At 51.6% G+C, this 15800-nt stretch overlaps 1 protein-coding gene across 1 annotated transcript in view; it reads left to right on the top strand.

Annotated features, from left to right (window-relative positions):
- The window catches only part of LOC135526018 (myelin transcription factor 1-like protein), a 157363-nt gene that overhangs the window by 53651 nt on the left and 87912 nt on the right, over window positions 1-15800 (top strand). The window contains 3 exon segments of the mRNA XM_064954039.1: window positions 9990-10105; window positions 13597-13642; window positions 14413-14446. Of these exon segments, the coding sequence (XP_064810111.1) occupies window positions 13597-13642; window positions 14413-14446 (80 nt within the window). The 5' untranslated portion in view covers window positions 9990-10105.

Consider the following 15800-nt stretch of genomic DNA (forward strand, 5'->3'; position numbering starts at 1 on the left):
TGTGTGCCTGTGTGTACGTGTGTGCCTGTGTGTACGTGTGTGCCTGTGTGTGTGTGCCTGTGTGTACGTGTGTGCCTGTGTGTACGTGTGTGCCTGTGTGTACGTGTGTGCCTGTGTGTACGTGTGTGCCTGTGTGTGCGTGTGTGCCTGTGTGTACGTGTGTGCCTGTGTGTACGTGTGTGCCTGTGTGTACGTGTGTGCCTGTGTGTACGTGTGTGTGCCTGTGTGTACGTGTGTGCCTGTGCGTACGTGTGTGCCTGTGTGTACGTGTGTGCCTGTGTGTGTACGTGTGTGCCTGTGTGTACGTGTGTGCCTATGTGTACGTGTGTACGTGTGTGCCTGTGTGTACGTGTGTGCCTGTGTGTACGTGTGTGCCTGTGTGTGTACGTGTGTGCCTGTGTGTACGTGTGTGCCTGTGTGTGTGTGTGCCTGTGTGTACGTGTGTGCCTGTGTGTACGTGTGTGCCTGTGTGTACGTGTGTGCCTGTGTGTACGTGTGTGCCTGTGTGTGTGCCTGTGTGTGTGTGCCTGTGTGTGTGTGCGTGTGTGCCTGTGTGTGTGCCTGTGTGTGCCTGTGTGTACGTGTGTGCCTGTGTGTACGTGTGTGCCTGTGTGTGTGTGCCTGTGTGTACGTGTGTGCCTGTGTGTGTGCCTGTGTGTGTGTGTGCCTGTGTGTACGTGTGTGCCTGTGTGTACGTGTGTGCCTGTGTGTACGTGTGTGCCTGTGTGTACGTGTGTGCCTGTGTGTGTGCCTGTGTGTGCCTGTGTGTACGTGTGTGCCTGTGTGTACGTGTGTGCCTGTGTGTACGTGTGTGCCTGTGTGTACGTGTGTGCCTGTGTGTACCTGTGTGTACGTGTGTGCCTATGTGTACGTGTGTGCCTGTGTGTGTGCCTGTGTGTGTGTGCCTGTGTGTACGTGTGTGCCTGTGTGTACATGTGTGCCTGTGTGTACGTGTGTGCCTGTGTGTACGTGTGTGCCTGTGTGTGTGTGTGTGCCTATGTGTACGTGTGTGCCTGTGTGTGTGTGTGCCTGTGTGTGTGTGCCTGTGTGTACGTGTGTGCCTGTGTGTGTGTGTGCCTGTGTGTGTGCCTGTGTGTACGTGTGTGCCTGTGTGTGTACGTGTGTGCCTGTGTGTACGTGTGTGCCTACGTGTGTGCCTGTGTGTGTGCCTGTGTGTGTGTGCCTGTGTGTACGTGTGTGCCTGTGTGTGTGTGTGCCTGTGTGTACGTGTGTGCCTGTGTGTGTGCCTGTGTGTGTGCCTACGTGTGTGCCTGTGTGTGTGCCTGTGTGTGTGCCTGTGTGTGTGTGTGCCTGTGTGTACGTGTGTGCCTGTGTGTGTGCCTGTGTGTACGTGTGTGCCTGTGTGTGTGCCTGTGTGTACGTGTGTGCCTGTGTGTACGTGTGTGCCTGTGTGTGTGCCTGTGTGTGTGTGCCTGTGTGTACGTGTGCCTGTGTGTACGTGTGTGCCTGTGTGTGTGCCTGTGTGTACGTGTGTGCCTGTGTGTACGTGTGTGCCTGTGTGTGTGCCTGTGTGTACGTGTGTGCCTGTGTGTGTGTGTGTGCGTGTGTGCCTGTGTGTGTGCCTGCGTGTGTGCCTGTGTGTGTGCCTGTGTGTACGTGTGTGCCTGTGTGTGTGCCTGTGTGTACGTGTGTGCCTGTGTGTGTGCCTGTGTGTACGTGTGTGCCTGTGTGTGTGCCTGTGTGTGTGCCTGTGTGTGTGTGTGCCTGTGTGTACGTGTGTGCTGTGTGTACGTGTGTGCCTGTGTGTGTGTGTGCCTGTGTGTACTGTGCCTGTGTGTACGTGTGTGCCTGTGTGTACGTGTGTGCCTGTGTGTGTGCCTGTGTGTGCCTGTGTGTACGTGTGTGCCTGTGTGTGTACGCGTGTGCCTGTGTGTGTACGTGTGTGCCTGTGTGTACATGTGTGCCTGTGTGCCTGTGTGTGTGCCTATGTGTACGTGTGTGCCTGTGTGTACGTGTGTGCCTGTGTGTACGTGTGTGCCTGTGTGTACGTGTGTGCCTGTGTGTACGTGTGTGCCTGTGTGTACGTGTGTGCCTGTGTGTACGTGTGTGCCTGTGTGTACGTGTGTGTAATGTGTGTACGTGTGTGCCTGTGTGTGTGCCTGTGTGTACGTGTGTGCCTGTGTGTGTGTGTGTGTGTGTGCCTGTGTGTACGTGTGTGCCTATGTGTACGTGTGTGCCTGTGTGTATGTGTGTGCCTGTGTGTACGTGTGTGCCTGTGTGTACGTGTGTGCCTGTGTGTACGTGTGTGCCTGTGTGTACGTGTGTGTAATGTGTGTACGCTTGTGCCTGTGTGTACGCGTGTGCCTGTGTGTACGTGTGTGTAATGTGTGTACGCTTGTGCCTGTGTGTACGTGTGTGCCTGTGTGTACGTGTGTGCCTGTGTGTACGTGTGTGCCTGTGTGTACGTGTGTGCCTGTGTGTGTACGTGTGTGCCTGTGTGTACGTGTGTGCCTGTGTGTACGTGTGTGCCTGTGTGTACGTGTGTGCCTGTGTGTGCCGTGTGTGTGTGTGTGTGTGCCTGTGTGTGTGTGCCTGTGTGTACGCGTGTGTGTACGCGTGTGCCTGTGTGTACGTGTGTGCCTGTGTGTACATGTGTGCCTGTGTGTACGCGTGTGCCTGTGTGTACGTGTGTGCCTGTGTGTACGTGTGTGCCTGTGTGTACGTGTGTGCCTGTGTGTACGTGTGTGCCTGTGTGTGTACGTGTGTGCCTGTGTGTGTACGCGTGTGTCTGTGTGTACGTGTGTGCCTGTGTGTACGTGTGTGCCTGTGTGTACGTGTGTGCCTGTGTGTACGTGTGTGCCTGTGTGTACGTGTGTGTAATGTGTGTACGTTTGTGCCTGTGTGTGTGCCTGTGTGTACGTGTGTGCCTGTGTGTGTACGTGTGTGCCTGTGTGTACGTGTGTGCCTATGTGTACGTGTGTGCCTGTGTGTATGTGTGTGCCTGTGTGTACGTGTGTGCCTGTGTGTACGTGTGTGCCTGTGTGTGTACGTGTGTGCCTGCTTGTACATGTGTGCCTGTGTGTACGTGTGTGCCTGTGTGTACGTGTGTGCCTGTGTGTGTGCCTGTGTGTACGTGTGTGCCTGTGTGTGTACGCGTGTGCCTGTGTGTACGTGTGTGCCTATGTGTACGTGTGTGCCTGTGTGTACGTGTGTGCCTGTGTGTACGTGTGTGCCTGTGTGTACGTGTGTGCCTGTGTGTACGTGTGTGCCTTCGTGTACGCGTGTGCCTGTGTGTACGTGCTTGCCTGTGTGTACATGTGTGCCTGTGTGTACGTGTGTGCCTATGTGTACGTGTGTGCCTGTGTGTACGTGTGTGCCTGTGTGTATGTGTGTGCCTGTGTGTACGTGTGTGCCTGTGTGTTCGTGTGTGCCTATGTGTACGTGTGTGCCTGCGTGTACATGTGTGCCTGAATGTACGTGTGTGCCTGTATGTGTACGTGTGTGCCTGTGTGTGTACGTGTGTGCCTGTGTGTACGTGTGTGCCTATGTGTACGTGTGTGCCTGTGTGTACGTGTGTGCCTGTGTGTACGTGTGTGCCTGTGTGTACGTGTGTGCCTGTGTGTGTGCCTGTGTGTGCCTGTGTGTGTGTGCGTGTGTGCCTGTGTGTACGTGTGTGCCTGTGTGTACGTGTGTGCCTGTGTGTGTACGTGTGTGCCCGTGTGTGTACGTGTGTGCCTGTGTGTGTACGCGTGTGCCTGTGTGTACGTGTGTGCCTGTGTGTACATGTGTGCCTGTGTGTACGCGTGTGCCTGTGTGTACGTGTGTGCCTGTGTGTACGTGTGTGCCTGTGTGTACGTGTGTGCCTGTGTGTACGTGTGTGCCTGTGTGTACGTGTGTGCCTGTGTGTACGTGTGTGCCTGTGTGTACGTGTGTGTAATGTGTGTACGTGTGTGCCTGTGTGTACGTGTGTGCCTGTGTGTGTACGTGTGTGCCTGTGTGTACGTGTGTGCCTATGTGTACGTGTGTGCCTGTGTGTATCTGTGTGCCTGTGTGTACGTGTGTGCCTGTGTGTACGTGTGTGCCTGTGTGTGTGCCTGTGTGTACGTGTGTGCCTGTGTGTGTACGTGTGTGCCTGTGCGTACGTGTGTGCCTATGTGTACGTGTGTGCCTGTGTGTGTACGTGTGTGCCTGTGTGTACGTGTGTGCCTATGTGTACGTGTGTGCCTGTGTGTATGTGTGTGCCTGTGTGTACGTGTGTGCCTGTGTGTACGTGTGTGCCTGTGTGTGTGCCTGTGTGTGCGTGTGCCTGTGTGTGTACGTGTGTGCCTGTGTGTACATGTGTGCCTGTGTGTACGTGTGTGCCTGTGTGTGTGCCTGTGTGTACGTGTGTGCCTGTGTGTGTACGTGTGTGCCTGTGTGTACGTGTGTGCCTATGTGTACGTGTGTGCCTGTGTGTGTGCCTGTGTGTACGTGTGTGCCTGTGTGTACGTGTGTGCCTGTGTGTACGTGTGTGCCTGTGTGTACGTGTGTGCCTGTGTGTACGTGTGTGCCTGTGTGTACGTGTGTGCCTGTGTGTACGTGTGTGCCTGTGTGTACGTGTGTGCCTGTGTGTACGTGTGTGCCTGTGTGTACGTGTGTGCCTGTGTGTACGTGTGTGCCTGTGTGTGTACGTGTGTGCCTGTGTGTACGTGTGTGCCTATGTGTACGTGTGTGCCTGTGTGTGTGCCTGTGTGTGTGCCTGTGTGTACGTGTGTGCCTGTGTGTGTGCCTGTGTGTACGTGTGTGCCTGTGTGTGTACGTGTGTGCCTGTGCGTACGTGTGTGCCTATGTGTACGTGTGTGCCTGTGTGTGTACGTGTGTGCCTGTGTGTACGTGTGTGCCTATGTGTACGTGTGTGCCTGTGTGTATGTGTGTGCCTGTGTGTACGTGTGTGCCTGTGTGTACGTGTGTGCCTGTGTGTGTGCCTGTGTGTACGCGTGTGCCTGTGTGTGTACGTGTGTGCCTGTGTGTACATGTGTGCCTGTGTGTACGTGTGTGCCTGTGTGTGTGCCTGTGTGTACGTGTGTGCCTGTGTGTGTATGTGTGTGCCTGTGTGTACGTGTGTGCCTATGTGTACGTGTGTGCCTGTGTGTGTGCCTGTGTGTACGTGTGTGCCTGTGTGTACGTGTGTGCCTGTGTGTACGTGTGTGCCTGTGTGTACGTGTGTGCCTGTGTGTACGTGTGTGCCTGTGTGTACGTGTGTGCCTGTGTGTACGTGTGTGCCTGTGTGTGTAAGTGTGTTCCTGTGTGTGTACGTGTGTGCCTGTGTGTACGTGTGTGCCTGTGTGTACGTGTGTGCCTGTGTGTACGTGTGTGCCTGTGTGTACGTGTGTGCCTGTGTGTGTGCCTGTGTGTGCCTGTGTGTACGTGTGTGCCTGTGTGTGTGCCTGTGTGTGTGTGCCTGTGTGTGTGCCTGTGTGTACGTGTGTGCCTATGTGTACGTGTGTGCCTATGTGTACGTGTGTGCCTGTGTGTGTGCCTATGTGTAAGGGTGTGCCTATGTGTACGTGTGTGCCTGTGTGTGTGCCTATGTGTACGTGTGTGCCTGTGTGTGTGCCTATGTGTAAGGGTGTGCCTATGTGTACGTGTGTGCCTGTGTGTGTGCCTGTGTGTGTGCCTGTGTGTACGTGTGTGCCTGTGTGTGTGCCTGTGTGTACGTGTGTGCCTGTGTGTGTGCCTGTGTGTACGTGTGTGCCTGTGTGTACGTGTGTGCCTGTGTGTGTGCCTGTGTGTACGTGTGTGCCTGTGTGTGTGCCTGTGTGTACGTGTGTGCCTGTGTGTGTGTGCCCTGTGTGTGTGTGCCTGTGTGTACGTGTGTGCCTGTGTGTGTGCCTGTGTGTACGTGTGTGCCTGTGTGTGTGCCTGTGTGTACGTGTGTGCCTGTGTGTACGTGTGTGCCTGTGTGTGTGCCTGTGTGTACGTGTGTGCCTGTGTGTACGTGTGTGCCTGTGTGTACGTGTGTGCCTGTGTGTGTGCCTGTGTGTACGTGTGTGCCTGTGTGTACCTGTGTGTGTGTGCCTGTGTGTACGTGTGTGCCTGTGTGTACGTGTGTGCCTGTGTGTACGTGTGTGCCTGTGTGTGTGCCTGTGTGTACGTGTGTGCCTGTGTGTACGTGTGTGCCTGTGTGTACGTGTGTGCCTGTGTGTACGTGTGTGCCTGTGTGTACGTGTGTGCCTGTGTGTACGTGTGTGCCTGTGTGTACGTGTGTGCCTGTGTGTACGTGTGTGCCTGTGTGTACGTGTGTGCCTGTGTGTACGTGTGTGCCTGTGTGTACGTGTGCCTGTGTGTACGTGTGTGCCTGTGTGTACGTGTGTGCCTGTGTGTACGTGTGTGCCTGTGTGTACGTGTGTGCCTGTGTGTACGTGTGTGTGTGCCTGTGTGTACGTGTGTGCCTGTGTGTACGTGTGTGCCTGTGTGTACGTGTGTGCCTGTGTGTACGTGTGTGCCTGTGTGTACGTGTGTGCCTGTGTGTACGTGTGTGCCTGTGTGTACGTGTGTGCCTGTGTGTACGTGTGTGCCTGTGTGTACGTGTGTGCCTGTGTGTACGTGTGTGCCTGTGTGTACGTGTGTGCCTGTGTGTACGTGTGTGCCTGTGTGTACGTGTGTGCCTGTGTGCGTGTGTGCCTGTGTGTGTGTGCCTGTGTGTACGTGTGTGCCTGTGTGTACGTGTGTGCCTGTGTGTACGTGTGTGCCTGTGTGTACGTGTGTGCCTGTGTGTACGTGTGTGCCTGTGTGTACGTGTGTGCCTGTGTGTACGTGTGTGCCTGTGTGTACGTGTGTGCCTGTGTGTGTGTCTCGTGCACAGTCTCCCGAGCCTCTCTCTCTGCTGTGGAATTTTATTGCAAATGTTTTTTACAGGCACCACATATCAGGCAATATACAACTGCTATTTACAGGCCATATACACTGGCTCTGATAAATATCACTTTTGAAATGGGCTAAGTCCACTCTCCCCCCACCTCTATGGGTTATGAAATAACAACAATTACACCAACACACCATCACTCACTCCAAAAAGTGTGTGTGTGCTGCGTTAATGCATATATGTGTGTTTCTATGTTGATTTGTAATGAATGGCTACAACCCAGCCTGTCTGTCTGGGCTGTAGTCAGCGCTGCTACTGCCTTGCTGAGGTCACTCTGTCGCTGTCCTTGGTGCTGAAAGAGTAGCACACACTAACCATAATGAATACCATCTCTGCTGTAGGAATGGATTACTAAAACACACACACACACGACCCCGTAGAGAGAAGTAGGCCAAGGCATTGGGATGTGGGAAGCTACAACACGACACGTCAGGGCTCTGATTTCATCCTCTGTTCCAAATCAAGGCCTTAATCAGACCAATCAGAGAGCAGGGCCAGCGGCACTCAGTGTCTGATTAGAGAACTGGGGGATAGGGAGGAGAGGGGTGAGTGTGTAGAGAGAAGGGAGAGAGGAGAGAGAAAAGAAAAGAGGGAGACTCTGAGTTGAGGGAAAAGTAAAGGTTTACGGGAGGAAGGAACTTTTTCTTGTTCTTTTTTGTAGGAGGGGATGTAACTCTGAAACCAGGGCTGAACACTGACAGTAGCAGAGAGAAGTCTTTTGGGCATATGCTTTAGGGCTTTTGTTATTTTTCAACTACAAAAGGAGACAGAAAGGAAGAGAGAGGATGAGATAGGAAAAGAGCAGGAAACAGAATGAGAACCCCCAGTGGTTCAAAGGAAAACTGTGAAAACCCACTACATGAAAACACACACACACCGTGACGCCACTATCTCCCTAGCAGTATTCCCAGCAACATATTGTGTTGCACAGCTGGCGATTGTAAGCTTTAATGTAGAGAAGTGGTCCTGTCTGTGACTGCAGCTCTGGCTGTGACTGGCTACTCACCACTGCTGCTCATTGAACACCATCTCTGCTGTCTCCTGGACACTCCTCCAATTAACATGCCTACATACAGGACAGACACAGAGACAGGGAGGGATGGAGAGAGGAGAGGGGTGATGGGTGAAGACGGGAAGAGAGGGAGGGAGAGAGGGAATTTATACATGCCTACATACAGGACAGACACAGAGACAGGGAGGGATGGAGAGAGGGGAGGGGGATGGGTGAAGAAGGGAAGAGGGGATGGGTGAATACAGACAGACACAGAGACAGGAGGGATGGAGGGGGAATGGGTGAAGAAGGGAAGAGAGGGAGGGAGAGGGGGAATTTATACATGCCTACATACAGGACAGACACAGAGACAGGGAGGGATGGAGAGAGGGGAGGGGGATGGGTGAAGAAGGGAAGAGAGTGAGGGAGAGAGGGAATTTATACATGCCTACATACAGGACAGACACAGAGACAGGGAGGGATGGAGAGAGGGGGGGGGGGTGAAGAAGGGAAGAGAGGGAGGGAGAGAGGGAATTTATACATGCATACCTCTGCCTGTTAAGATAGAGGGCCCGGCAGCCTATTTAGTGAGTGTGAAGCAGCAACAGTTGAGTAGGAGTTGCATTTACAAGTGTACAAATGGTAAAAATGGCTTTAGAAAAATACTTGCATTCATTGACAAAAATAATAACTTTCAAAAATAATAAACAGTTGGCCAATAGCAGTATTACCTTGCATTGAGGATAGAAGCCTAAGTGCCTTAAACATTGGACAAAACAACTATAAACACACATCAGAGCATAGACCTTTTGTGGTCTTTACATGGTTATAAAGCATAGTGTTTGATTGTAGCCTAGTAGCGATAGCATAGTTAACTTAGCAAACAATGTTGGGCGGGCAAAAATATGGCTGCTTCCATGTACTTACCACAAATGCCCCATTTGCTAAGTTCGCCATACTGTAGCTTGCTCTCTGTTACTCTTTCTATATCTGCATTGGCAAAGCATAGGCCTAGGCTACACAACACCAATTCTAGATCCCAGACACAGGAAATGCGATGAACTGGAAAAGTAGACTGTGTCCATTTGTGTGGGAAGCAATGGAGGGAAATGTTGTGACCTGGCGTCACTGCCGAAATACCTAAAATGGCCCTCGTTCTCTCCCTCACTTTCTCTCACTGTGCATCCTCTGTGTTCACCATGCATCTTGCTCTGCGTCCGGTCTCTTGCTCTTTGTTTGTCCCTGGGCGTCTGTGTTTTGAGAGGCAGTGTTATTGCCCTGGCCAGGGGAGATAAATAGGCCTCTTATATCTGGACTGTTTTACATCAGCAGTGGTTGAACCTCCTTGGAGCTGCCAAGCATGCTTTGTCCACCCAACACCCCTTTCTCTCTCTCTCTCTCTCTCTCTCTCTCTCTCTCTCTCGATCCCTCCCTCTTTCCCTCTCCCTCTCTCTCTCTCCCCCTCTCTCTTCCTTTCTCTCCCGCCCATCTTCCTTTCTCTCTCTCTCTCTCTCTCTCTCTCTCTCTCTCTCTCTCTCTCTCTCTCTTTCTCTCTCTCTCTCTCTCTCTCTCTCTCTCTCTCTCTCTCTCTCTCTTTCTTTCTCTCTCTCTTTCTCTCTCTCTCTCTCTCTCTCTCTCTCTCTCTCTCTCTCTCTCTCTCTCTCTCTCTCTCTCTCTCTCTCTCTCTCTCTCTCTCTCTCTCTCTCTTTCTCTCTCTCTCTCTCTCTCTCCCTCCTATCTATTGCTTACTCGCACACCTTCTCTCTCTCTCCCCCGCTATCTTTGTCTCTTTTCAATTCATAGGACGGCAGAGTTGAAGAGAAATCATGGAGGGTAGCATGGATCATTAGCTATATTTTTTCCCACTTCCTGCAGAATATGATAGATCTAGCTAATTACCGCCTTGCCAAGTCTATTTCATAAAATGACAAGCAGCTATCGGGAGGGAGGAAATCACATTCACTCCGTATATAGCATACATGTTATACTATGTGTCTATTCATGAGTCTATCATCGGCTTCCTTCTCAAAGGAAGGAAACTCAAGCCAAAAGCTATCATACAGCCTGGGTAATTATGATTTGCATGGAGATTTGAATTCCTAAGTATGGATATTGTTTTTTAATTCTTTGCAGAAAATGAACTTGAAAGAGTGGTGATCCCTTTCTCTCCAGTCAAACGTCTACTGTTGTGGGCAACAGAGGAAGCAGAGATCTGGACCAAAGAACAATCTCACCCCAAACCATTTCAGGTACTGTTACAACAACCGTTTCAGTTATAATGATACGGTATATCTTGATAATCTCATAACCCTGTTTTAAGATGTAGAGCCACACCTCTGTCATACTCAATCCCAACCATTCAAAGTAAAGATACAAAACTCTGTCACACCCAAACCTTTCCACAAGCTGGTCTCAGAGTGATAGCTACCTACCTACAAGAACAACACTCACTGGAGAAAATGTTGATAGCAGATTTCCATCCTTATCTCCCCCTCTCCCTCTCTATCTTCCTGCTCTATCTCTGGCACCCACTCAATGCTATCATCCTGGTCCTTCACAACTATTCAGATGCACTTATTTTAGAGCTTGCATGTTTACTGTCACTGGGTGATGATGGCGTAAATACCTAGTTGCAGTGAAATTTGATCATGCAAGTGCGGTTTTCGGAAGCCTCCCCAATGACTCACTGAAGGAATACCAATGTAGGCTGAGGAGTGGGGTGGTGGAGAGGTGTGTGTGTGTGTGTGTGTGTGTGTGTGTGTGTGTGTGTGTGTGTGTGTGTGGGTGTGTGTGTGTGTGTGTGTGTGTGTGCACCGTATGCCTGAGACATATTCTCCCAAAACTTCAAGGTGAAACAAAGGAAAACCGATAACGATGTGAATTGTGGTCCCAGCCCCCACCACACACACACACACTCACACACACACACACACACACACGCGCACACGCACACACACACATACGCACACACACACACATACGCACACACACGCACACACACATACGCACACACAGACGGCACAGAAAGGGCACGAATGAGAGTTATTCCGCCTCTTATCTGCAATATACAGTATAAATACGGTAAAACGGTATGAACATAGGGGAAACAGATCTTCCTTATCTTTCCATTACTGCAAAGCTCCACAAGCTATTACATCTGTGACATTTGTGTAAAAAAACGGGCAGGTGTGGAGGATGAGGAGGGTGAGGAGGGTGTGGAGTGTGAGGAGGGTAGGGAGGGTGAGGAGGGCTCTTAACACCCAGAGGGGCGGACGAGTCTCAGACAGGCTTTCAGGGACCTGGGCACCGGTCTCACAAGGGGCCTTGATGGAGGAAGTGGCGGCGACGGAGATGCAGTTGTTGTTGTTGTCATGAGGCTGAGAGAAGCCCTTAGAGAGAATCTGACAGTTGTAGATAGGCACAGTTTTGTGTGTGTGTGTGTGTGTGTGTGTGTGTGTGTGTGTGTGTGTGTGTGTGTGTGTGTGTGTGTGTGTGTGTGTGTGTGTGTGTGTGTGTGTGTGTGTGTGTGTGTGTGTGTGTGTGTGTGTGTGTTGTCACCATTGCTAGGAGGAAATAGCTCACGTTGTGTTTTCTGACATAAAGTGTAGCACTGTTGCGGTCAGGTGTTGAGTGCTTCCCATATGTTTGTTGAAAAACACCAGTGCAAAGCACAGCATTATCATGTTGAGCCTGGCTAGTCTCAGCAGGTGACGACTAATTGAGTTTCTGTCATGCAGTTCATTCATTGTCCCTCACATTTGCTCCTTTGCTCTGTCTGTCTCTCATGAGCCAAATGTCACCGTAAATAGAGTGTGGTGAGTTGGGCCACACGGATTGATAACTTCTTGTTATTTTCCCCTGAGGTAGGATTTCCTCTTATTACCATGGAAACCCCTGTGCCGCTCCACATAAATATAATTTCAGGCTCTCCTCCTCCACCCCCAAAAAACACCCCGCCGTTCACCACACTAATAAGATTTACTCGGTACCGTTGGCTTTGATCATTTTATTTTCCCCGTTTGGAACATTTATGGCCAGCGTTAAAAAAAAACACGACGGCTTCCACCATTAGGACTGAAGGCTTCAGTGGCACTTTAATAAATCATGGAGCATTAAAGAGACATCCAAACTTGGCTAGCCTGTGATAGTCCACAACTCAGCGAGCGTTCATATGTTCAGTAACATCTGGGAATAGCAGAATGCGCCCCTTCTTTCAACTCATCAACGGTTAATTCTCCTCTGACCAGTCGGGATCCACTTTTACTGTGAGATGATGGCTTTAGTGTGGGAGACATTGTGGAGTGGGAGTGATGTGATATCTGTGAGATTAAAAAGAGGATTTACAGATGAGACATTGATTTGAGAGGCATGCAGAACATTGTGTACACAGTGAATAATGTGGTCTAGCGGAATATGGGAGGGATTATAATTATACTCTATATATATATTTATGACTTTGTTTGAGGAATGTGCCAAGTGGTATAAAGCAGAGATGACACCTTTAGGCAGAAAGTAGTATAGGTGCCCTTTAATGGAGAAGTGTGACTGTGTTGGCGAACGATGGAACGTCATAATCCGTACACAAATATGGACCAGAAGAAGAACCAATGCAATTATGCATTTGTTTTCACAGTACATTTGCATACGTATTTCAAAGCACCATGAAGGAAAGGTTTGGGTGACAGTAGCACCTGGCAAAATCTACATTTCTTAATCCTTTTAAAGAGAGAATAAATGCAATTTCACAGAAACAGTGAAGCTTTGGTACCAGGCAATTACTGTCGGGATAAATTGGGGTGTAGGTGTCTCAGTGTGTGTTCATAAGAGAGAGTGACAGACGGGCGGGCAGACTGGTGGACCGGCGGGCGGGCGGGCAGACTGGTGGACCAAAGTTCAGGCGGGCAGACTGGTGGACCGATGGGCGGGCGGGCTGGCAGACTGGTGGACCGACGGGCGGGCGGGCGGGCAGACTGGTGGACCAACGGGCGGGCAGGCAGACTGGTGGACCGACGGGAGGGCGGGCAGACTGGTGAACCGACGGGCGGGTGGGCAGACTGGTGGACCGATGGGCGGGCGGACTGGTGGACCTACGGGCGGGCGGGCAGACTGGTGGACCGGCGGGCGGGCGGGCAGACTGGTGGACCAAAGTTCGGGCGGGCAGACTGGTGGACCGATGGGCGGGCGGGCGGGCAGACTGGTGGACCGACGGGCGGGCGGGCAGACTGGTGGACCAACGGGCGGGCAGGCAGACTGGTGGACCGACGGGCGGGCGGGCAGACTGGTGAACCGACGGGCGGGTGGGCAGACTGGTGGACCGACGGGCGGGCGGGCGGGCGGACTGGTGGACCGACTGGTGGGCGGGCAGACTGGTGAACCGACGGGCGGGTGGGCAGACTGGTGGACCGACTGGTGGGGGCAGACTGGTGGACCGACGGGCGGGCAGACTGGTGGACCAACGGGCGGGCAGACTGGTGGACCAACGGACGGGCGGGCAGACTGGTGGACCAACGGGCGGGCGGGCAGACTGGTGGACTGGCGGGTGGGCGGGCAGACTGGTGGACCGGCGGGTGGGCGGGCAGACTGGTGGACCGGCAGGCGGGCGGGCGGGTGGGCAGACTGGTGGACTGGCGGGCGGGCAGACAGACAGACCCAGGTGCCGGGTCACCAAAGCCACTCTTGTCTTGGCACAGGCCCTGGCAGGGCTTCTATCTCTGACTATCTGTTTGTGTCTCCTCTGCAGATGGAGGTGAATGCAGACGAGAAGCGCCATCGCACACGCTCAAAAGGTATCCGAGGTGCGTCTGCACTCTCCTCAAATCACTGCAGGCGCCATTCAGGGTGACCTTACCCCAACCCACAAGCACACACATACACACAAACACACACAAATACACACACACACACACAGCTCTCTCACTCACTGCTTCACTCTTCTCTTCACACTGTCTCTCACCTCACAAGCCATCCTATATGAGACACTCTTGAATTCACAATTCTCCAGGCAGTCTATCCAGCCAATTACATCATGTTATTGTGCCTGCCTCCATTGAATATGGTTGTCACTGTTTTTAACCTTGATGAAAGCATGCTTTTAAGATATAGGGATTACACTTTTTCTTTCGCATCCCCTCACTCATTATTTTCTCCCCATCCCTCTCTGCCTTCCCTCTCTTACTCCTCTCTCTCCCCTCTCTCTCTCCCCTCCCTCCCTCTCCTCCCTCTCTCCCCTCTCTCTCTCCCCTCCCTCTCTACCCTCCCTCTCTCCCCTCTCTCTCTCCCCGCCCTCCCTCTCCTCCCTCTCTCCCCTCTCTCTCTCCCCTCCCTCTCTACCCTCCCTCTCTCTCCTCTGTCTTCCCTCTCTCTCTCCCCTCCCTCTTTCCCCATCCCTCTCTCTCCTGTCTCTCCCCTCTCACTCCTCTCTCGCTCTCCCCTCTCTCTCCCCTCCTTCTTTCCCCGTCCCTCTCGCCCCTCTCACTCATCTCTCTCTCTCTTCCCTCTCTCTCTCCCCTCCCTCTTTCCCCATCCCTTTCTCTCTCTCTCTGCCTGTATTTCTCAGTGCCTGTGGAACCAGCGATACCAGAGCTGTTCAGGTCAGTATTACTGTTAAACATTGTCCCTGTTCCCCTGCCTTTCCAGCTAACCCCCATGTGTGTGAGTGAAAGAGGGAGAGAGGTAAAGAGGGGGAGGGAGACGCTGAGAGATGAAAGGCCACGAGGGCCGATAATGGCTGTGGAGTACTCCCAGCCTCTCAGTGTGCAGCGAGAGACGAGCACTACAATCACCTCTTCAGACAGGAGGGCGACGCCATTTACTCTGCATGCTACTTCCTCTCTCTTTTATTCTCATCTCTCACTTTCTCTCCCTTATTCACTCTGTATCTCACTTCATCTGTACCAAGTCGCTCTCTCGCTCTTTTCTCTCTAACTCTCTTCCTTTCTGTCTCGCTATCCCGTTTCTCCATTTTTTTTCTCTATCTATCCTGACAAACCCGATTGCCAGTAAATAATTAAAATCAAAGTTCTCTTTGATCAAATCTAACTTATTAAAACCCACTGCAAACTCCATCGTTAGCCTGTACTGACAGGTGGTTAGACCTGTCAGTACAGTGGGCATAAGATGATCCTGAATTGACCCTTGTGTGTTGTCCCTGCCAACTAAGTTCATTGAATTGCATGTACTAGACACCCAGGGGTACGAGCAATACCATCGGGTGTACGCCAAATAAAAATGTGATTCACATATTCAAACAGTCCATTTATATTTTCCAATGGGGTTATACATTTGGGTGAGGTTTCTTTCCTCACCTGAGTGAGCCTTGATTCACTTCCAAAAATCAAATTAAACCATCTAGTGTTCAGCGAAATAACAAAACAATGTCAAATACAGGTAGTCAAATACAGGTAGTCAAATGCAGGTAGTCAAATTCAGGTAGCCAAATCCAGGTAGTCAAATTCAGGTAGTCAAATCCAGGTAGTCAAATACAGGTAGTCAAATACCGGAAGCCAAATACAGGTAGCCAAATACAGGTAGCCAAATACAGGTAGTCAAATACAGGTAGTCAAATACAGGTAGCCAAATACAGGTAGTCAAATACAGGTAGTCAAATACAGGTAGCCAAATACAGGTAGTCAAATACAGGTAGTCAAATACAGGTAGCCAAATACAGGTAGCCTTACATTAAGCATTTCTTTCTGGCGGGAATTCCACTAACGGCCCGTATGTAGCCACACGAAGCTGCTGCTCATTCCTTTTGCTCAAAAATGGATAAATGGTTAAAAGAAAGTAAGGCCCGTGTTCATAGAGACACGTACAAGCTCTACCTGCACCCATCCACGACACAAGATGTTCTGCTTCCACGAGCACATCCAATGCTAGCATCGATGTAATTCTAGTAATTCTACATTTGTTGTTAGCCCAGCTAGCATGGACACTAACAGTGGTGAA

Source organism: Oncorhynchus masou, chromosome 32, assembly GCF_036934945.1.
Source record: "Oncorhynchus masou masou isolate Uvic2021 chromosome 32, UVic_Omas_1.1, whole genome shotgun sequence".
In the NCBI taxonomy this organism is placed as follows: Eukaryota; Metazoa; Chordata; class Actinopteri; order Salmoniformes; family Salmonidae; genus Oncorhynchus; species Oncorhynchus masou.